This window comes from Leptidea sinapis, chromosome 29 (assembly GCF_905404315.1).
Source record: "Leptidea sinapis chromosome 29, ilLepSina1.1, whole genome shotgun sequence".
Taxonomy (NCBI): domain Eukaryota; kingdom Metazoa; phylum Arthropoda; class Insecta; order Lepidoptera; family Pieridae; genus Leptidea; species Leptidea sinapis.
In genome coordinates, this window is record NC_066293.1 from 9,863,600 (window position 1) to 9,887,688 (window position 24,089).

Genomic DNA, 24,089 nt, shown 5'->3' on the forward strand with positions numbered 1-24,089 from the left:
AGATATTAATTATTATTTGTGCATAAGTGCTTACTGATGTTACATTTCCCAAGGATCGCTCGACTATGTAGCGCGGGTTAAGTCGGCGCAAATCTACCATTTATTTATCCCACCATACACCTCAGGGAGATGGGAATGGCTGAAAACCAGCGCTGCATGAAAATATTATTTCAAGCAGCATAAGATGAACCTACTCCCTTTTGTCTTAATGTATGATTGTAATAAGCTGATATTGTATACTTAAATTAAGTTCAAGGCAATAAATGTTATTATTATTATTATTATTATATAGACACAACAAAAGTTATTTTAATGAATGTGTGTTATTTTATCTAATATTTTGCATTTATTAGTTAATACAGGGCATCATGGGTAATTTTTTAAATAAACCCACAACCGTGCATGATTTGCGAGTCACTCGTTGTGAATGATGAGATGAGATGATAATTGATACGCCTTGCCCATTACAATGCAGTGCCGCTCAGGATTCTTGAAAAAAACCAAAAAATTCGAAGCGGCACTACAATTGCGCCCGTCACCTTCAGTCATAAGATGTTGAGACTCATTTGATTTGATTACTAATACACAAATAAAAGTAAAAGTATCGTCATAAAATCTTGTATGCTTTGTTCAACTCTCAGGTTGTGGCTTCATCTACAGGATCTACTTTACAGTTGATAACCTGCTCAACCCTAATATTTGCATATTAGGAAATTGACTTAAAATGTAGCTCTTGTAAATCTAAACAATTTGTTATGTTTCATAAGATTTTGTTTTCATATATTATTTGTTTATTCATCCTAGAAGTGAGGGTTATCACTTTAAAAACATAACAAATTGTTTTGATTACTGATGCGAGTCCATCAGGTTCCGTTCCAAAAGAAACTAGTTTATCTTAGTCGCCAAACACGAAAAATGGCGTAAAATGTTATAGACATGTGTAAGAAAGGCAGAACAAAAATTTGAGACTGTTTTTACGTTAAATAATCAATGCAAAATGGTAAACTTGAAGCATTGTTTAAATTTATTGACACACATAATATGATTTTCGACATAAAATTAAAATATTTTTATTCAAAATAGGATGTGACATCACTTATTGAAAGTCAAAGACTACCATCCATTCCGAAAAGAATGGGCGGAACAAACTCAGCGGGCTTTTTTTTCATCAAAAAATATGTTTACAAAGCAATATTGTCCAATTAAACTTATTATTTAATAGCCTGAGGGTCGCTCCATCCCCAATCTGTGGATATCATTAAGAAAGTGATTTATGTTATAGTAACCTTTACCACACCAAAGTTTTTTAACAATTCTTTGGAATATCGTAATAGGTACTTTTGTTTTGAACACTTTCTGGGATCGATTATAAGTAGGTATTCCTGAACTCTGCATTCAACTCGCGCGATATCTGTAGTACATGCTTCGAGATTCGAGAGTGAACTTGATGCGGCTAAATCAATTAAAATATTTTTATTCAAAATAGGATGTGACATCACTTATTGAAAGTCAAACACTACCATTCCAAAAAGAATGGGCGGAACAAACTCAGCGGGCCTTTTTTCATCAAAAAATATGTTTACAAAGCAATATTGTACAATTAAATTTATTATTTAATAGCCTGAGGGTCGCTCCTTCCCCAATCTGTGGGTATCATTAAGGAATTCATTTATGTTATAGTAACCTTTACCACACCAACGATTTTTAGGTACTTTTTTTATTAGGTTTAGGTACTTTTCTGCGATCGATTATAAATAGATGTTCCTGAACTCTGCATTCAACTCGCGCGATATCTGTAGTACTTCGAGATTTGAAAGTGAACTTGATGTGGCTAAATCTCATTGTCTGCCGAGATCCTCTCACGAAGCTTGCACAAGATGGGCTTCGTATTGGGGTCACAATTGAAAGTTAAGGATTTCTTTGTGTCTGGCGATTGCGAAATATTCGCATGATAAAGCCAATTTATATTTATGCAATTTATCTTTAAACTGTTACATTGGTTAAGCTTTGTTTTTTTTTAATTGTGAGCAAAATATAATTGTGTTTTCGGTTCCGTTTTACAACCAGGAAGTCCAGGGAAGGTTTAAAAGGTGAATAAATAGGGAAATGCTGCTAAATTAAATAAAAACAACAAATTTGTTTTTCCTTTGATGTGTCCATACATAATTTCTATGAGAGAATTTATTGACGCACGGTTTGACAGTTCTGCTGTGAAACAATTTCATTAGGACAGCAGGGTGCATATTTTACGATGTAATTTTTGATGTTATGATATATTATTGAGAAATTGATATAAAAACATTATTTTATTTATTATATACAGAACAAAGTCTGTCGGGTCAACTAGTTGGAAATAAAAATAATTATGGGTCGCAAATCGAATTAAAAAGTATCCTATCTCTCAAGTTGGACCTAACTGCACTCCATGAAGTAATGCCCATTTAAATCCATGCATTAGTTTAGGGAGTCCATCGCGGACAATCAACGTGTCACGTATTTTATATATATTAAGATGTTAAGTCTTATTTGCCCAGTAATTTCGTGATTTTTCAATAATCTAGAGCGGCACTGCATTGTAATGGGCAGGGTGTATCAATTACCTTTAGCTGAACGTCCTGCTCTTCTCGTCCCTTATTTACATAAAAAAATGTTTATTTTACAAAATACCAAAAGTACAAAGTGTTTGTAAATCTATCTACAATAATACTGAGTCCATCTATGCTGGTTTGACTCGGTTGACCCTTGACCGATTTATAAAAGTTCCTTGTAGGGCTCTTTTTCTTCACAGTCACTGCACTTGGCAAAGCGGTCATCGCTATGATTAATAGGATTTTATTAGCGTGGTATGGACCTATCTATGTAAATTTATTAAAGTAGGCGTTACTTTGCGGAAATCCATTATTATACAAATGATTTGAGTTTTCTTTAGTGTTAATTCCGCTAATATTTGTCTTTAAACAATTCGACACGTGTTTCGCCTCTACACGAGGCATCCTCAGGACGAGCATTTAATGGATTTTTATCATCGTTGGATTAAAATGAATCTGTGCACACGTTAACACAAAAGTATTTTCATTGCTATAAAATTATTATAATTTTAAGACTGAAAAAGGAAAAATAAATAAATTACATGTTTGACTGAAATTTCATGAAGACGCTATACTTGAAAATTATTTTCTACTTTTTAGTTTGCTTTTATATTAAATCTGATCGTTTACTTGTTTTATAATATTATTTTTAAGTGAAAGCAGGGGTCGAATGGAATGCGCAATTCAGTTTGCCGCCATCTCCCTTTTTCTCTCTCTGTTAGAGGACATACGGGTGCGCTCTTGCATGGCTCCGCCCACAGCGGATTAGATCTGATAGGCCCATCGCTTGCATAATATCCAGCGCGGTCTACTGCCTCCATTTTATTTTATGAAAGACTAGCTGACCTGGCAAACGTTGTTTTGCCATATAAATACTGGGGTATTTATATGGCACGCTCATTGTATTGTTAACTTTAGTTCCCTGTGTTATATAGGTACTGAGTTTTTTTTTTATGAAAATAAGGGACGAGACGAGCAGGACGTACAGCTTATAGTAATGGATACGCCCTGCCCATTACAATGCAGTGCTGCTCACGATTCTTGAAAAACCCCAAAAATTCTGAGTGGCACTACAAGTGCGCTCGTCACCTTGAGACATAAGATGTTAAGTCTCATTTGCCCAGTAATTTCACTAGCTACGGCGCCCTTCAGACCGAAACACAGTAATGCTAACACATTACTGCTTCACGGCAGAAATAGGCGCCGTTGTGGTACCTACCCATAATCTAGCCGGCATCCTGTGCAAAGGAGCCTCCCACTGGTGTTTTCCCGGACGACCACCAACACGGTATATACTTTAATTTAAACACAGTATAATACAAAAATATTATAATTTATATGGTAAGTGATTCCTCAATTATAGGCGAAAATGACATGCTATTCAATTAAATTAAGCCACAAAATAGAATAAGAACAATGATATATTATATATCTACGAATATAATCTTAATATAAATTAACGCAAAATAAGATTAAGGTCATCCTTCCCTTGAAAGAACCGATTTTATATATTTTTTAAATTTGTATAACTTGTGATCAAACATCCATTCCATCCAATTGCATGGATAATGGTCAAAACAATTACAATGGATCGTGGTGTTATAGAATCTAAATTCATAAAAACACTCAACTAAACTATCTACGATCTAAAATGCATCAAATCGAATTGGAAAACTAAGGAGCAGAAAAAAATTTGAAAAACGGAAGAAGATAATTGAAAACACCAAAAAAGTGTCATTAAATTGGAGCTCGTGAATTATTTCATGACAACAATAGCGTCAATGTAAAAAGTTAAAAACACAACCTCATTTTGTTTGATCTATTAACGCCGATTGTACGCTTATAAAATAGATATTATTAGAACAGTTATGTCAATATTTGGGTTCTGTAATCGAAGCGTCGCGAACGGGAACAGTATTACCACAATACAGTAATAGAACTTTAACTTTATACTAGAACGCCCGAATCCACGGACTAGTAAAAAAATAAGGACTCCGTGTCACCTTACATAACAGTGTAGCACCAAAACAAGCCGATTAACAATACTACAGGCCGATAGGCGGCCATTATGAGAATTGTCATCGTCTGTGACAGATCAGCTTGCGTCTCAATAAAATATTTCGAAAATGCCGTCGTGCGTTGTGAAAAAGTGTAAAAACGATACTATGTAAGTATTTGTGGCCATATATGATTATTTAAGGGAGAAGTATCCCCCATAACCGCACACACACTAGCATAACGGTGCATCACTTGCTAATATCACTTTTTTTTTCTCGTCCGTGCCCGAATCGACGCACGCACACATACACACGGTTTACAAGGCCGCCAAGCAATCTTTGGGAGACAAAACTGTTGAGTGTCACGCCGTACGCCGCCGAGACGTTTATCTTATTGTATGTACTAACCCTAATGCTCTGCCTAGACGTAGGTATAAATTTCAAGGAGACCGCTGAGTTACGCTACTGTTCTCTTAATTGTATTGTGGTATTACTAAGGCTGTGTCTAGATACATCGAATGACGGCAAAGTGAAGTTAAGAAACGAAACAGAGTGAGGAGCAAACATAGACTTACTAGCATATAGACAAACATCTTTAACGTAGATACAGCGAGATAAAAAAGGAAAGCGAATGTTGTGCCTAGTAAGTACTCGTTTAAGGGCGGATTAGACCAAACACGATGTTACCATGAGGATAACTATACGGGGATACTTTTACTCCTTCAATTTATCCCTCGGATATTTTCGTTTCCGTTTTTCTAACATACTTGCGGAGTGAGCTATCTCGGTATTGTTATCCTATGGTTTAAAAGTGAATGATGAACGAATGTATAAGCCGACAAAAATCTATGTTCTATTGTTATGAAATCCCATAACAATTCAATTATGTAGCATAATAGAGTGAATTGTCAAATGTTGACAGCTTGTTTATCCGTATATAAATCCAGTGCCCTGATGTATCCAGTGAACTACATAGAATGTAGTTTTTATTTCGATTTGGGACCCATAATAATTTTCTTTTCCAATATTTTTTCTATGGACATAATATTTTCTATGAGACAATTTATTGAGGCACGGTTTGACTGTGAAAGAATTTCATTATAACAACAGGGAGCATATTTTACGAAATAATTCTTGATGTTATGAAATATTATTGACGAATTCATAAAAAAACGGTTTGCTTATTTATAAAGTACAGAACAACGTCTGTCGGGTCAGTCAGTAATATTATACAAAGAAGCTCGCTGAGTTTCTTGCGCCCGTTCTACTACTTGCGAGTTACTCTAAATGAAACTCTGTACAAAAGTCACAGTGTTAAATTATACTGTACTAGGGCACGGAACCATTCGTGTGTGGGGCCGGCTCTCACTAGACCAGGTTTTCTGGATGCAGGATAATTTTGTTATGTATTTATTTTTAAAACCATTTAAGGCGCGGTCAAACCTCAATATCCACATAAATTGGTTTCTTACGGAGTCGATTACAACATAACGCAATAAAAATATTCGGACGCAAAAAATACAGTGCACAAAGAAGGATCTAAAGAATTTTTTTAACCGAATAGAATCTTTATATATATAATTCTTGTGTGCGTGTGTATGTCACTGAGCTCCTCCTAGACGGCTGGACCGATTCTAATGAAACTTTCTGTGTGTATTCAGGTGGATTCGAGAATGGTTTAGATTCACAATTGAACTACCTCCTAAGCGGCTGGACCGATTTTGATGATATTTTTGTGTGTTCCAGTGAATTTGAGATTGGTGTGTGTCTTCAGGTGGATTCGAAAATGGCTTAGATTCACAATTAAACTACCTCCTAAACGGCTGGACTGATTTTGATGACTTTTTGTTTGTTTCAGTGAATTTGAGATTAGTTTAGATTCTCAATTCCGCCCATATAATATAATTCTCCTGCTCATGTGTATGTTAGTGAACTCCTCCCAACGGCTGGACCGATTTTTCAAATTTAAAACGTGTGTACAGGACAACGTCTGTTGGGTGCACTAGTATTAATTATATAATTTGAAATATCCAATAAAAAATTTGGAAGTTGCTTCCCAAAAATAAACTTTGGACTCAAAAATCTCCAAATTTTCAGCGATAACAACATTCTATTTTAAAGAATAGAATTAGTTCTTTTCTAAAACTTAAACCGAACAATTTTTCAATTTAATATGTAAATTTTGAATAAACAAATGAAAATCAGTAAAATAAATGACCATTTACAGCTTTGCCATATGATCAACACAAATATTGTAGGGTTGGTTGTAGCGTTTACAATCCTAGTCAGTCCGCGCCTTAATCTATGATTCTTTCGCATCATGATCATTCTGTGAAGGTTGCATTACAATAGCGGTACACAGTTACCGTGTAGCATTACGTAGTTACATGCCTCAGTTGATATTCAATAGCGCGCATCACACAAGATAATCTATAACTACACGGCCACACTATCTGTGCCTCGTTGGAACGTGAAGTCCCCTCCCGTTCCCCCTTTCATACCCTCGCCCTGTTGCGTCAGTACGGTTTGCAGTTTGATTACCATTAGGAACATATCGTGAAATTTATCACTGCTTTGTTTTTGAAGTTTTCATTGTTACGTCTTGACTTTGGTTGTTAATAATTCTGTAGGTTCTCTTGTTCTTTGCCGCTATAATACTATTGCCAGAAAAATAAATACTTTATAACGTAAACCGGATTCTTTAATTGATTTTTCATCATTATTATAATTATAATAATCAGCATCACAACATAACACCTTTACATCGATCTATAATACTGAACAATAAACTGTTGTTTATTTATTGATAATAATGTCCTAGTGATGCTTGTTTTGCACACCGTAACAAAGCAAAGGCCGGCAACACTCCTGTGATTCCTCTGGTGTTGCAAGAGATTGTGGGCGGCGGTGATCACTTAACAACAGGTGACCCGTACGCTCGTTTGTCCTCCTATTCCATAAAAAAAAAAGCGACGGTGTGACGTCATCGACGTCAGCTCCAGAGATAATGTAACCTGACTAATTAATAACCTGTATAGCCGAGTGGTTAGCGATCCTACCAACTAAGCTAGAGGTCCCGGGTTCAAATCCCGGTAGGTGCAAGCATTTATTTGATGAATATGGATGTTTGTTTTCGAGTCATGGATGTTTAAATGTATTTATGTATGTTTAAGTAAGTATATTGTATTAAATTTATTGTTGTCTTGCAATCCCTAAACACAGGCTGTATATGCTTAATTTGGGGCAAGATAATTTGTGTAAAAAGTTAAGTGTAATAACCGGACATTAATATTGCATAGAGGTAAAGTGTGTGAGTTTGTAATCTCAGGAATTGATCCACACGACTGAACAGAGCTGATATTTAAAGTTTTGTCACCAATAGAAAGCCACATTTTTTGTGTCATAGGCTATTTATGTAATCGATAAACTAACAGACTTTTGTGGTATTCATAAATTTGCAAATAAGGTCACGGTCGAAGGAAAGCGTTCCTTACGAACGCTGAATTAAGGATGAGAGATAATTTATCATTTTTTGTGCAGCATCGCGAACTATATTGACATTGAATCTTAAATTTAAAGTAAATAATTGAAATTTTCAATCAAAGAAATTACATATTTAGCAACCAAAATTTTAATCACCCTGACGTGATCGCATAAGACGGCACGAAGTAGGTGTGAGTGACTACGCTAGCACGCGGCTACTAGATTACTTACAGAAACTTCCGAAATGATATTACGAAATATAGATTTATCTAAATATATAAAAACGAATTGCTGTTCGTTAGTCTCGCTAAAACTATGGAACGGTTGGACCGATTTGGCCACTTTTGGTCTTGAATTATTTGTGGATGTCCAGAGTAGGTTTAAAAATAAATATAATTCTCGGAATTAATTAAAAACAACAATTTTCAACAACTCCTGTGATTCTGGAACGAGCTGCATTCCACTATGATCCGGCAATAGATTATTGGGGAAAAGACTATAATTTATAAATATTTTAAGGCTTTACAATATAGAGATGAATCTACTGTGTTATGTTGTGCTGGAGGCAAAGTAAAGTTGCCACAATTGGTCCCAATAACAAGATCCTTTACGCTCTTTTGTTTCTGAGATTGGAAATGATTCTAATTCTATTCTCGATTTGACAGCAGAAATAATTTCATTACATCTACAGGATGTCATATTTTACGAAATAAATAATAATAAATACTCATGAAGCCAAGTATAGTATAATGTTAGAGCGTATACAAAACAAATTTACACGTTACCTGTACATGAGGCTCTACGGAGTTTACCCTTTTTATCCGCTTATGTACCCCACATTATTTATTTTAGGTATGGTAGGATATAGCGAGCTGAGGGTAAGAAGGGACCTGGCGCTGATCTCATATCTATTCAAAGAACTTAGAGGGAAGGTGCATAATGCAGATATATTGAGTAGACTGTATTTTGTTGTTCCGGATAGGTACGTATGGCGCCGACGTCGGCCGCCGTTGCTGATGGTGCCGTAGCGGTGACGCGTGCCCTTCGTAGTATTAATGATATAGCCTCACAGACGGATCTGTTTTGTTGCACTCAGGGTGAATTCACGAGAGTAGCGTTATTTATAATATGTTATAAAATTTAAGGATGTAAAAAAGTGAAATATTGTATGTACCTCTATCGCATTGGAATATACTGTAATAATGATAGTGTGTATTTTGATAAAATAAATAAATAAATTTTTGATGTTCTGATATTATGTTATTGACAAATTCATAAAAAAAAACATTATTTCATTTGCTATAATTATACAGAACAACGTCTGTCGGGTCAGCTATTTTAGGATAATTGAGTATTTTATTTTGAAATTTTTTTGTGATAACGTTTAAGTACTTCTACCCGTGTAATAAGTAATATTAAGCTCGATGCAAAAGAAGTAATTATAAATTAATATTTTGTACAATAAAAAGATATGAATCTACCATCCGCATTCGGTTTCAATACTGTATTGCGGCTGTGTGTTTGTTTGATATTGCCATTGTAGCACCACGCTGTATATATATCATAATAATAATTAATATGGTTGTAAACGCGGGCGAAGTTACGGGTAATAAGTAGTATTGTATTGGCATAGCGTTGGAGCAACGCGCATTGGTCTCTTTGCTCTATATACACATTTAGCCGTAGAAATCGTAAGTAAAAAATGACGACGTCTCTTTCGCACATTTCGTAGGCGATGTGTTTTGTTTTAGCAATAATTGAAATGTAATTATTTAGCAAAATTATTAAAAACATCAAGTTTTTAACGTAATTTTGTTAATTTAAAGGGTCCTGAAATACGTTTTTATGTTTGGATATGCTTTTATTTGGAAATTTTTTCACTGAACACTTTGTCATTGCGTGGCGTTGTATTCAAAGCGCGGTCAAAACACAACTGAATGAAAACTCTGCCTAACAGACGCGTCCGCAGAGTTTTGATACAAACAAATATTTGTATTATAGAAGTAAATAATTTCGTTGAAATATATATTTATGAATGCCGTCGTTTTTGTCCCCAGGTGTGTTTGAGTCAAGATGGCAGAGACAGACACAGAAACGCTCACCAACGGAAACGCGACCCTGTCTGCGGAAGAGGACGAGAGACTGAAGCAGAGGCCGGCTGATATTGATGCGGTGAGTTCCTCGCTGTATTACTGGAGACAAATAAATGGAATGGACTTTTTTTATGATAATAAGGGACGAGATGAGCAGGACGTTCACCTGATGGTAGTTGATACGCCCTGCCCATTAGAATGCAGTGCCGCTCAGGATTATTGAAAAACCCAACAAATCTGAGCGGCACCACAATCGCGCTCGTCACCTTGAGACATAAGATATAAGTCTCATTTGCCCAGTAATTTCACTAGCTACGGCGTCCTTCAGATCGAAACACAATAATGCTTACACATTACTGCTTCACGGCAGAAATAGGCGCCGTTGTGGTACCCATAATATAGCCGGCATCCTGTGCAAAGGAGCCTCCCACTGGTGACTTGTTCAGGTTGATACCAACAGCCGATGATTCCGCCATTACGTCAAAATGCTATATTCCACCCGCGTCATATTCATGTGTGGTATTCTACCATTCTTTCTGGTATTCTAGAAATTTCTAGACTCGCACAGCTGCTTTGTGGAAATAATTATCGGCTTATGTTTTCCTAAAGCGCTGCGACTTAGGGACCTTCAAGAATAGAGCATACTCTTACCTTTAAGGCCTGCAGCGCATCCCTTGATCTTTGGTGTCGCGGTTGTTCATGGTTGATTTCCTTACCACTCCCCATCATTGTTTCTCATGGGATATCTCTATCAACATCACTCGTGAAGAAAGTCACCGTGAGGAAACCTAGATACCAATAGTCGATAGTCAAAATATTTATTTCAATAAGCCCATTACGGGCACATTTTAATGTCACGCATTAGTAAAAAGTAGCCACAATTGATTCAAATACCAGTCCATACCAAAATATGTAGTTTTCTATGGAGATGAATGGGAATAACAAAATCCTTGGTTACACTTTTTAAAATAATTGACTTACCCCCTTGTTCATAATAGACTGCTTACTTAAAGCATTGCTAATTCTCACTCTGTCTTCTTCTATTGACCTAAGTCTGAATGAGAAAAAACACTCCTTAGCGGCTGTTTTAAGTTACCGGGCCATTATGAATAAGGGGGTAACAATATATTATGATAACATATATATTTGGTGATGTGACGACGATATAAATCAGAGACAAGGTACTGCAGTAGATGCGAACTACGTTACTGCAATAATGCCCCCAGTGAAGGTCGTATACCTGAGCATATGATCCAAGGACCAAGATTGAAAATATACTGTTTATATAATACTTTAGTTTTTGAATGTACACATGAGAAACAAAAATAAAAATGATAAAATTATCATCAAATCAAAATTACATAGATTCTTTCTGGCAGAGATCAGCAGCCCATAGAACAGCTCTGGTCGTATGGGAGGACTGTTCGTATTATTAAACCTTGACAGAGAACTGATATTTCATATTTTAATAAAGCACTTTTTAAAGGACTTAGATGGTTTTTAGCATAAAATCGGACAGCACACTCCGAGGCAATAAATGGCGCTAAACTTCATAATGACAATTACCTATGAAAATTAATACATAACACATAAAATACTATCTTGACTCATCTCATCTGCAGTCCCCCTGAAGACGAGATCTGGAAAGGTCTTGAAACGTCGGGGTAACTAAAATAATAATAAAATCGTAACTGATTACACGCGTTTAAATCCTTTTAAAAGTGTTTTATTGAAATGTGTAACACTCGCGTCAATTAAAGAAAATACTATGAAATTTCATATACAATTTCTATTTGCAGGATGTGCGCGAGATGGAGCGCCGTAAACGCGTGGAGGCGCTGATGTCTTCGAAACTGTTCCGCGAGGAACTGGAGAGAGTACTGGATCAGCAGATGCATGATGGCAGCGACGCGCCGCTGCTGCAGCGCATCAAAGAGATGGTTGGCGGCAGACTGCACACGGGCAGCTTGAGGGTACGTTGGAAATGGCTATTTAAAAAATAATGATAATGCAGGGCAATGATCAGTTGATTCTCACTATTTTCTCTTGCCCCTTTTCTACTTCGCTGGTTACTGGTTAGCCGTCAGCTCGGTGAACTTTGTCCTGTTTTGTGCGAAACAGGTCTTCCACTCTGTTAATGTTGGTCCATTGGTCCCGGATGTTTCAGAGTCAAGGTTTCATTCTACGTAAAGTGTTTCGCTTGCCCGGTGAGGGCTACTATAACATGTTGTAAAATATCGTATCTGTCATTACGGAAGACATGTCCCAGACAGTCTGCTATTCTTTGACGATCTGCAGCGTTTGCCGCCGCGTTTAAGTACCTTGACTTTCTAAGCTTTCAACTATTGCGTAAATTTTCTATCAGCTTTTGTGTCTTTGTATTCAAAGTCCAGGCTTACGCTACCGTGTAATACTACAGGCCAGAGAGGACAATGGAGTATTCGTACTCTGACCTTGAATTGAAATCTCATTTATGATTTGACCTCGCAGGAATCTCCGAGGATAGCCCTCTCCATTGCCCTCTGAGCGACAATGAGCTTTCTCATAGGCGTAAGTCCCATAGTTAGCGAGCATGGCGTAGCTTTACGTATTCATAATAAGACGCGGTATATTTCATCACTTTTAGAGCGGATGATATAGTGGTTGTACAATTTGCCTTTTTCATCATTTCCGTTTAATCTCTGTTTACAGGGTCCAAGCTGCGTTCTTCCGATCAACGACATCCGCGGCATCGAAGGCGTCGGCTACGAGAAAGGCGAAAAGATCCTTCGTTGCAAACTGGCTGCGGTCTACCGGCTGGTGGACTTGTTCGGTTGGACCCAGAGTAAGTTGCTGCTGATTCTATCCACGAAAGTGTAGCAGAGGTCTTGGGAGAAATTACAAACGGCGAATATCTTATGCCAGGTCTCTTGTTCATATTCTTAGCCTAACAATTTTTAGCGATACGTAAAAGAAAAGTTACCAACGGGAACCCAATTACTAAGTCCTTTCATCAGTCTTTCACCAGGCTGAATCTGATTAACGACAACAGTGTTTCTTAGTAGTAACGCCGCTCTAACAACTTATTTCCAAAAAGTGTTTTTATACTCAAATAAAATTTGAAAACAAAATTTTATTAACGATGCGGGACTCTTTTTACTTTAAAAACATCACAAATTATTTTTAAACTACCGAATGTTCTTATGAAAAGGACGATCAAAAAGATACTGTTTACAATTGGAAAAAAAGTGATGCTGGTTATTGAAAACTAGCTGATCCGACAGACGTTGTTCTGTTCATAATAAAAAAAAATCTTGTGGGTGGATTATCGTAAAATCCGTCCGTCCTCTACTCGACGAAAGGAGTATTCCTACCAAATTTCAAGTCTCTACGCCTTATGGTTCCAGTGGTATCGTGATGAGTGACTATATACGTGGAAATCTCTTATATACATTTAGATGAAACTAAAATTTAATTTATATTTAAATGCAAAATAAATTGCTATGATTTAAAACAAACTATTGTTTATTGCAGCGGGAATACACGGGCAGATAACAGCGCGTCTGAACACGGCTGTGGAGCAGGTGCTGACCACGCCCCGTGGCCTGCTGCCTCACGAGGTGACCGCCTCGTCCCTCGTCAAGGTCGACATGCAGGGAGTCGTGCACGACCAGGGCACCACTAACTTCCCCGTCAACGTTGAAGGTACGCTTCTTCTTTTTATGAAGAACGAGACGAGGAATACGTTGAGCTGATGTTAAGTGATGCACTGCAAAGCTCAGGTGGCTCAGGAATTAATTTATTTATAAAGGTTTACCGACAGATAGTACACAGAAACTTATTTAGAATACATATACACAACTTAGAAACTATAGTGAACATCCAATTATGGGTAAACACAACAAATTAGTTACCTTAGTTGTAAACAGAAGTAGAGAAGAACATGTTATGGATACTATATAATGATATACATATATAATATCTACTTCGCTATTGCTTAAAGTATTACAACAAAAAGGAATATCTATAAATATAGAAACTCGCCTATTAAACGATGTATGCAATACATTTCAGTTTTTTCCTCTCAAGAGTGTTGAAAAAGTGCGTGTGGAACTCGTGAGCCACTTGCTCACTAGACACTCGACTGATTTACAATTACTGTAACCCACAGCGTATAATGACTTAGCTAACATTTATAATAATATACGATTGAATCTTTGAATCAGAAATTTGAATTTTGCAGGGTTCTCGTTGCACGCGAGTGTGCACGCGGCCCGTCCAGACATTCGCTGCGTGCTGCATCTGCGCTCATCATCAGCTCTGGCCATCTCGTCTACGCGCCGCGGGCTTCTGGCTCTCTGCGCTGAGGCCGCTACCCTCGGCCAGCTGGCGTACCATAACGCACCCGTAGGTGAGTGACGGAATTGATCTCAACACATTGCGTTTGGGCATAGGTGAGACAACTGTTGTTCAGTAAGTACCACAGCATCCGGAGACGTCCGCTCCCTACCAATCACAGGTTGGAAATGGCGTTCCCGTTGTGCTATGCACAGTTAGTTTGCATTTGTTTTTTAGCAAGGTAGGCACTGTAGATCTAAACAGTCATAGTTAAGCTTAAGTCCGACAGTATTAGGTTTTTGAGATCTAGATGCAATCTGGAAACTGCCTACAGTGTCCTGCTGTTAAACAACCGATGAAAACTGGCCAGGTTTATTATTTTAGTGTGCGTGACAAGCTAAGTCTTACACTCGCGATTAGTATGATTAAATTCAATATGAAAAAAAAATTTTTTTTTGACATTCTTAAGTGTCATTTTCTACATGAATGAAGTGTTTTTGCATTTGAACTTTGTATCAGTATGTGTGCATTGCACAAAATAGAGGGAACTGTCAACCTCTATTTTTTTTATCCATTTCAGTCTATCTAGATGAATAAATTGATCTAAGCTCATATTTAATCAACATTGCACGAATTTTTTCGTTTAGGTAATCAAAAACTAGTGGTGTATTTATAAAACTTGATAGAATTGAATATCAAACATAAAATTCCCAGGACTTCTGGACAACGAGGAGCAAGACAAGATCGTGCGAGCTCTGGGGCCCCACTCGAAGGTCCTGATGCTGAGCGGCGGCGGGGCCCTGTGCTGCGGCGCGACGCTCGAGGAGGCCTTCTCCCAGGCCAAGAACCTGAACACGGCCTGCGAAGTGCAGCTCAGACTGGCTTCAATGCCACTAGATGAGCTGAACGTCCTCGACGAGGAGACAAGGAGACAGGTATGCCTGTTTTTCACGTGAAACTTCTTTATCGACGTATGAGAAACTTTTTATAGCGATGTTGTCACTATTCGGTTACGCGCCATGTTATTTTTAGAAGTGAAAGAAACTACTTTATCGACGTATGAGAAACTTTTTATAGCAATGTTGTCACTATTCGGTTACGTACCATGTTGTTTCTAGAAGTGAAATAAACTACTTTATCAACGTATGAGACAATATTAATAGCAATGTTGTCACTATCCGGTTACGCGCCATGTTGTTTTTAGAAGTGAAAGAAACTACTTTATCGACGTATGAGAAACTTTTTATAGCAATGTTGTCACTATTCGGTTACGCGCCATGTTATTTTTAGAAGTGAAAGAAACTACTTTATCGACGTATGAGAAACTTTTTATAGCAATGTTGTCACTATTCGGTTACGCGCCATGTTATTTTTAGAAGTGAAAGAAACTACTTTATCGACGTATGAGAAACTTTTTATAGCAATGTTGTCACTATTCAGTTACGTACCATGTTGTTTCTTGAAGTGAAAGAAACTACTTTATCAACGTATGAGACAATATTTATAGCAATGTTGTCACTATTTGGTTACGCGCCATGTTGTTTTTTGAAGTGAAAAAAACTTCTTTATCGACGTATGAGCAACTTTTTATAGCAATGTTGTCACTATTCGGTTACGTACTATGTTCATTTTAGAAGTGAAAGAAACTTCTTTATCGACGTATAAGCGAAATTTTGTAGCAATGTCGTCACGATTTTCGGTTACGCGAAGTTCAGTATAGTGACGTAAAGAATAACATATTAGTTAGAAAGTGATAAAATAAAAAAACTTAGTGTATGTATGTCTAATATAATAAATTAATTTATGACGGATTTTTTTCTTCTTAAGCCACTCAATCCCCACCCATTTATCTATCTAATTTCTATGACGTTGTTTACAACAAATAGTATAAAAATTATATGCCATAAAGAAGTTTTACCCTGTATACGAAATCAGAATCACTTAATTGATTAAGGTCAAACAAAATACGCTTATTTATTTATTTATTGACTAGCTGACCCAGCAATCGTTGTATTGCCGATATTAAAATCGCGGTACAAAAGTAACTGTTGAAAATAGATGGGTGAAAATTTGAAGTTGTATGTATTTTTTAATGCTGACTCATAATCAAACAAATTTAAAAAAATTGGCGTGGACATTGTGTTAACAAGTGTTAACATTTAGGGGGATGAAAAATAGATGTTGTCCGATTCTCAGACCTACCCAATATGCACTCATAAATTCATGAGAATCGGTCAAGCCGTTTCGAAGGAGTTTAACTACAAACACCGCGACATGAGAATTTTATATATTAGATTAGGAAGCCATCGTTGCATAACATAATAATCCTTATTCTAAAGTACACTCTTAAATATGATTATACAAAATTAACATGCTAATACAACATGCATAATGAACTGAAAAACAAATACAATACATTTTTTTTTAAATTTTCATTACTAAAAAATATTACCAAAAAAAAAAACACAAAATTTAAACAACTAAAAAGTTATAAACATTTATAATACAATATGTAGGTACTTTGAAATAATATATCAATGTCAGAATAAAAATTACAACAAGCAAATCTTGCAATACAGTATTAAAACTAAGAGGGGCATTCCTTGGTGGTGAACATTTTTTTAAATTGTGTGTTTATAATATGAATCGGAAAATTTATTGAATTATTCGTTACTTTGCGGATATCCATAATTATACAAATGATTTAAGTTTTCTTTAGTGTTAATTCCGCCAATATTTGCTTTTAAAACAATTCGACACGTGTTACGCCTCTACACGAGGCATCCTCAGGACGTGATGTCTCGCCAAAATCTGGCACGAGTCTCGTCACAAAAGAAAACTTAAATCATATGTATAATATGAATCGGATTGAAAATATCTAAACCTGCTATGAATGTTAAAAGTGATACTTTTTTTTATTATATGAAAATAAGGGACGAGACGATCAGGACATTCAGCTGATGCTAATTGATACGCCCTACCCATTAATGCAGTGTCGGTCTGGAGTCTTGAAATGCCCAAAAATTCTGAGCGGCACTCCAATTGCGCTCGTCACCTTGAGATATAAGATGTTAAGTCTCATTTGCCCAGTAATTTCAATGCTTACACATTACTGCTTCACGGCAGAAATAGGCGCCGTTGTGGTACTCATAATTGATTCATGTGATTCGTGTTGTGTTTGTTGCAGATCTACGAGAGCGCCCACAAGGCTCCTCCTGAGGCCGGTAAGTGGCGCGTGGGTGGCGAGGAGTTCGAAGCGCTCATGAGGATGTTGGATAACGCCGGCTTCCGGACCGGGTACATATACCGACACCCGCTCGTCAAGGTAACAGCAACGTCCAACACTAACTGTACCATTGTATCATAGGTATAACTAAATATATATCATCCCCACCATCTGGATGTGTGGCGGTCCTCCAGAGTGTGGTTTTCAAGGAGCTTTCGTCCACGTACTACAAAGCTGTGGAATGAGTTTCCTTGTGCGGTGTTTCCGCGACGATACGACATGGGTACCTTTAAAAAAAAGCGCATAGACCTTTCTTAAAGGCCGGCAACGCTCTTGTGATTCCTCTGGTGTTGCAAGAGAATGTGGGCGGCGGTGATCACTTAACACCAGGTGACCCATAGGCTCGTTTGTCCTCCTTTTGCATAATAAAAAACTAGTGGTTTATATAAGAGGGGGCAAATGGGCAAAAGGGATTCAAAATTTTTGCTCTTAATAGTGATTTTCATTATTATAACACTAGAAATAAGGGATTGCTTGTGTACGGTCAACAGCATGTCGACTGTACATCACGTTTCGCGTATCAGCGTTTACGTCGCCTCGCGTTATTTCCTAAGTAATATTGTAACCAGTTCGCGACAAGCCGCCGATCGATTCGCGTGCTCATTACCATACCAACATTTTACCATTTTACCATATAGCATAAGTTAAGGTTTCAATATACCATTTGAGCCTAACTTGTGTTTTACTCTGTACGGAACCAAACCACCGTACATTGTGGTCCTTCGGCCTTTTGTTAACCAGTGACAAATTTTTTTTTTTAACCATTCCAAGGACATTGTGGTCCTTCGGCCTTTTGTTAACCAGTGATAAATTTTTTTTTTTAACCATTCCAAGGACATTGTGGTCCTTCGGCCTTTTGTTAACCAGTGACAAATTTTTTTTTTTTTAACCATTCCAAGGACATTGTGGTCCTTCGGCCTTTTGTTAACCAGTGACAAATTTTTTTTTTTTAACCATTCCAAGGACATTGTGGTCCTTCGGCCTTTTGTTAACCAGTGACAAATTTTTTTTTTTAACCATTCCAAGGACATTGTGGTCCTTCGGCCTTTTGTTAACCAGTGACAAATTTTTTTTTTTTTTTAACCATTCCAAGGACATTGTCATTTCGAGGACACAAAAACATTGTGATCCATCGTTCTATTAACCAGTACCATTAGTTAACCATTTTAACCAAAATTCGTCGCGTGTGTAGTGAACCAAATTAGTGTTGACCAAAGTGCTTGTGTGTGGAGTGTAACCAGTTCACCAGATCGGCGATACTACCAGCGACTACCAACGGGGAGACTGCTGAGGACACACCAGGTCACCACGTACCAGTCTTCAAGTAAGATCTTTCCTTTTTATCACTCACCACTCTTTACCACTCTCTTTTGACCCGTAACCATGGAGGCTCTATTAACCACCCAAAACCAGATTATGTCCGCGATTAACACGCAGTGTGTTAATTTCAAGAAGGACGGGCCAGAACGAAAGACACCCGCCTATATTGAAAAACGTCTCAACGCTTTAGACTCGTATCGATCAGGAGCTAGATGATATAGGCGCAAAAATAAAACAAATGAATTCAGAGAGTGGTCTAAAGGGTGGTATATCTTATCACGACGTTCACCACTACGTCGCGATATACGTGGTGGCGGGTGTGCTGGTGGCCGGGGCCGCCGCGTACGCCGTGCGGCGGTGGTGCCCGCGCCGCAGCCGACGCCAGGACTCCAGCGCGCCGCCCGCGCCGGCAGCCGCTGGCGCAGGGCCAGCCGCGTCGCACCCGCCGCGCCCTGAGCCGCGGGGTCTGACGAACGCAGCGTTTGTGTATAGTGTTAGTGACCAGTGTGTAAGTGTAGTTAACCACGGGCAATCTAGTGCTAGTAAAAATAGTGATAAGTGTAGTGATGAAGTGAAAGACCAATCCACTTCTCCTGTAGTGCATAGGCATAATTTTAGTGATTACTGTGGCTAGAGACATTAAGGTTACCATTAGATAATGCAAATTTGTTTATCACCTTGTCTCACGTCACTCGCTAACCATAACCATTTCTTTTTTGTACCATCTTCACCACCACTCTTTCTTCTCTCGCGGTGGCAGCATGTACGGTCAACAGCATGTCGACTGTACATCACGTTTCGCGTATCAGCGTTTACGTCGCCTCGCGTTATTTCCTAAGTAATATTGTAACCAGTTCGCGACAAGCCGCCGATCGATTCGCGTGCTCATCACCATACCAACATTTTACCATTTTACCATATAGCATAAGTTAAGGTTTCAATATACCATTTGAGCCTAACTTGTGTTTTACTCTGTACGGAACCAAACCACCGTACAGCTTGTAACTAATTCTAGTAGGCTTCATAAGATACATAATAGTTTTAAGGGTAAATGTTTACACTTCTATAATAAAGTCCCAGCCACTGTTCAGACATTATCTATAAATAATATAAAATGTTTTATAAAAAAATGGCTCTGTCGTAAATCCTATTACTCCACTGCTGAATATCTAAATGATCGGACAGCCTGGGACTAGATTGTGATTATTTTATAGCAATAGAAATGACTGTACAATATTGTATATTTTTATTGAAAAGAGCGCAAAAAAGAATGTTGGGAGAGTTTCTTGCGCCGCTTCTTCTCTCTCAGAGCGCCATTTGTTTCTGAAGCGGTAGTAGTATCTAGTATATTAGAAATGACATCAAAAAGAATTCTAAAGAAATCAATTTTGAGAAAATAAATGCCTTTTATGCCTTTTAAAAGTGGTGAGGCAACCATCCAATAGACATCAGCAATACCAGGTGTTAATAGATGTATTGCCGGCCATTAAGGTGGGAGTATGCTCTTCTCTTCAAGGTCCCTGAGTCATACCGGTTCGGGAAAACAGCAGCCGTTAATTGATAACACAAAGTGGCTGTGCGAGGCAAGAAATTTCTTGCAAAATGCTTGGTTGTGGTCGCGGTCCAATCTCGGTTCTTTGTTTATCATCTATATACAGATTGTAATCGTTAAGTGTGACCAGGAGATTATTACTTTAGTTTCTTTGCAGTTCTTTTCCCAGTAGACATTAAGTTTTCCGATGAACTACAATAGGTAAACTCATTATTAGATGCAAGTTTCGATTTTTGTTTCTTATTGACAGGTACCAAATACCAAAAATCTTTGAACTGATATCGAAAGTACGTTAATTAATTAGTAAAATGTCATCAATAACGTATTAAAAATCAAACGAGAATCCAAAATTTTGATATTTAACACTCAATACATTTATTATGAAATTAGTTGTAGAAAGCTTAACAGTAACACTGACTTTAACATAGCGGAATGTGTTGCACCATCGAATTCCTTGGCATAGTTAAATTTAAAAAGTGATATAGTCCATATCGAATATTTATTTGAAAATTTTGACAGGTCGCTGGTCGATTGGACGGTTACAGTTATAGTTATGACTTTATCTAAATATTGTCAAATGGTGCAACCCATTTTGCTTAACTGGTACTATACTGTGTTTGTTATTTCTATAGTAAGCTATAACTATAACAGTTATGATGCAAGCCAGCCTAAGTCGATGTTTATTAATGGCAGTGTGATATTTTTTTATATTTTCCAGAATGACGTTCCAAAGCCCAAGAATGATGTGGAGGTGCCACCGGCTGTGTCATCTCTGGGCTATCTGCTGGAAGAAGAGGAGCTGTACAAGCAAGGGTGAGACATAATAACTGTTTTATGTTGAATGAGGGGCTCAAGGCTACAACAATGGACAGTCCAAGGAGACGAACAGGAGATCTTTATATATCTTTGTTGTTTAGAGTACAAGCTCGTTTAGATATAATAGGAACAAAGTTCTATAAAGAAGGGGTTAACTGGAAGAAAACTTTTCTATAGCTTTATAACATATACTTAATTTTTATTTTTAGCCAACTATAGTTGGAGGAAACAGAATAATATGAAAGATGGCAATCGAATAAAATAATTATTGAAGTACGATACATTTTATGTGCGCTTTGATAATATTTGGTAGGTCTGAGAATCGGTCGTCATCTAATTTTTATACCCCAAATATTTTAATTATTGACTTTTTTCTTATTACTTTATATGGCAATACAACGCGATTGCTGGGTCAGCTAGTCTTAAATATAAACAATAATATTATAACTTACATTTTGAACTAGAATTTTTTTTTTCGAGGAGAAAACTACAGTTACGTATTTACGCCCGGAGCGGGGCTTTATATGCCGACCTCGAGTGTCCGCGCAAGCGGACACCCCATACCGACTAAAAACCTCCTCTATGCTGTTGGCCCTGAAGGCTTTTACAGCGACATAGGACGTGGGCCGTGGAGGCCGCAAAGACTACGCAACAACAGTCGCGAGCGTCTCCTAAGGAGACTCGAACCTCGGACTTTGGAACTAGAAAGGCGTGATAAAAAAAATCCTGACGGGGTCTCCCACACCAGTGTTCAGAAGCCTCTCAGTAGATTCTGTCTAGATGCATGTTTAGCATGCAGAAAATAATATAATAAATACCTTTTACAGACTGTGGAAGAAAGGACAAGGCAAGACCGGTGAACGTACTCGGTGGTTGAACTCTCCCAATGTGTACCAGAAGGTGGAGGTACTGGAGACTGGCACATCGGACCCGAAGAAGATCACCAAGGTAGAATATCTGCGTGTTGAGGCCGAGTGAATGGCGGACAGGCCACGGGTTGCTTTATTATGTTCTTAGGGTTCGCTCACCTTCAATGATACCGGACATATTTGATTGACATATGGACATGATTACAGAAAAACATTCCAAACTACAATCATGTCGAAATTGAGTAAAGAACACAAAACTGGTCACATGATTAATATTAACGGACTGACAAAAATGGCAGCCCCATGACATCATGACTTAGTAGCCCAACCCACATGTATGGAATACACTAATATTTATTAAAAATTTAAACACGGATTCCTTAAAACGTCATGTTTGTGGCTTGGAACATATTTCAGGAACTACTTCCATATGTAATCCTTAGACTTGTAACAGTTTAAAAATTTAACATTTGATTATCTATAGTAGACACATGTGTTGTACTGGTAAGTTACTTTCGAGACGTTTTTGTATATTTACAGGAATTCTAAATTTGAAATTTAAATTTCCTTGTTCAGTTAGAAAAATGGGTTCGTTAGATTTTGAAGAAGAAAATATATTGACAATCAAAAGTCAATAGTGAATTCCAAATAAATAATAATAATATTTATGCATTGCTAAATGTTGTGAGGTCTGGCGATTTGGTTTTAGTTAGTTATGAATGAATTGATTTTATCTGTGGTTTTTTCTTATTGTCTGTAATATTTATTGTTCAATGTTATTATTGTAGAGTTATTAGAAATTTCAAGTCATGGTTGACATTGAAGATATAATATCAGAACAAATTACAGTTAACACATATGATTCATACCTGGCTATAATAATTATAAAAAAATCTAAATGTATTGGTTTATTTATTTTTGTGCTGACCGTCCACACACACAAATCCAAAAATGGCTCGAAAGTAATTTACCCGTAGAGTTTTCTTTCAGGATATAAGTGCCAACTTTATGAGCGTACAGTTTAAAAGACTAGATTTACATAAATTTTTGTTTCAATAAATTAAAGCGATTATTATTGAAGTTACAATAATAATTGTCATTCCCTGCTCTTACAATAATGAGTGTTGTGTAGTGACGTCACAGTGGTCAGCAATCTGAAAGTATATGTCTTATCCAAAACATTTTTAACCCATGTTTTTTTGTGTTTTTAATAGAGCATATGGTTGTTTGTTGGAGTTATTGAGTTAGACTTTTTGGATGTCATTACTAATCCTTTATTACTATTGTTGGTGAGGGGCGTAAGATTCATAATATTAACATACATATTTATAATATTTACTGTTTATTTATAACTACATTATTTAAATGTGTGTCGCTACACAGGTTGTAAATTTTTTATCATTTATTAATCCATCAAGATGTATTTAATATTTTTATTTCTCGCTTTTTATTTACATTGGTTGTTTTTTTTATAATTTCTTTAGCTATTTTGTATACTTTATTAGTATTTTTTGGATTTTTACATTTATTATAATATAATTTATATAGATGTAAGAAAATCACTGGAAACTATTTATTCCACATATTATTCCATTAATTTTAATGTAGCACATTGGCTATGACCCTAATTTTTCATGTAATTATATAATTATGAATTTAAATTTTATTGCGTTTAGAAATATAGTACGCACAATCCCATGGACTCATATGAATCAATTACTCCAAATCAAATTATGGCATTTCCTCACTACGGTCGCGAAGCACTAAG

General features: G+C 37.0%; 1 protein-coding gene across 4 annotated transcripts in view; it reads left to right on the forward strand.

The window, feature by feature from the left end:
* LOC126973311 (protein hu-li tai shao) overlaps nucleotides 1-24,089 on the forward strand; it is a 107,647-nt gene that overhangs the window by 53,635 nt on the left and 29,923 nt on the right. For all 4 annotated transcript variants that reach the window (XM_050820518.1, XM_050820516.1, XM_050820517.1 and 1 more), the window contains exons 3-11: nucleotides 10,126-10,240; nucleotides 11,961-12,134; nucleotides 12,853-12,985; nucleotides 13,675-13,845; nucleotides 14,384-14,551; nucleotides 15,193-15,413; nucleotides 17,666-17,803; nucleotides 21,355-21,449; nucleotides 22,280-22,400. In XM_050820518.1, coding sequence (XP_050676475.1) covers nucleotides 10,142-10,240; nucleotides 11,961-12,134; nucleotides 12,853-12,985; nucleotides 13,675-13,845; nucleotides 14,384-14,551; nucleotides 15,193-15,413; nucleotides 17,666-17,803; nucleotides 21,355-21,449; nucleotides 22,280-22,400 — 1,320 coding nt within the window. In that variant the 5' untranslated portion in view covers nucleotides 10,126-10,141. The remainder of the gene's footprint in view (nucleotides 1-10,125; nucleotides 10,241-11,960; nucleotides 12,135-12,852; nucleotides 12,986-13,674; nucleotides 13,846-14,383; nucleotides 14,552-15,192; nucleotides 15,414-17,665; nucleotides 17,804-21,354; nucleotides 21,450-22,279; nucleotides 22,401-24,089) is intronic.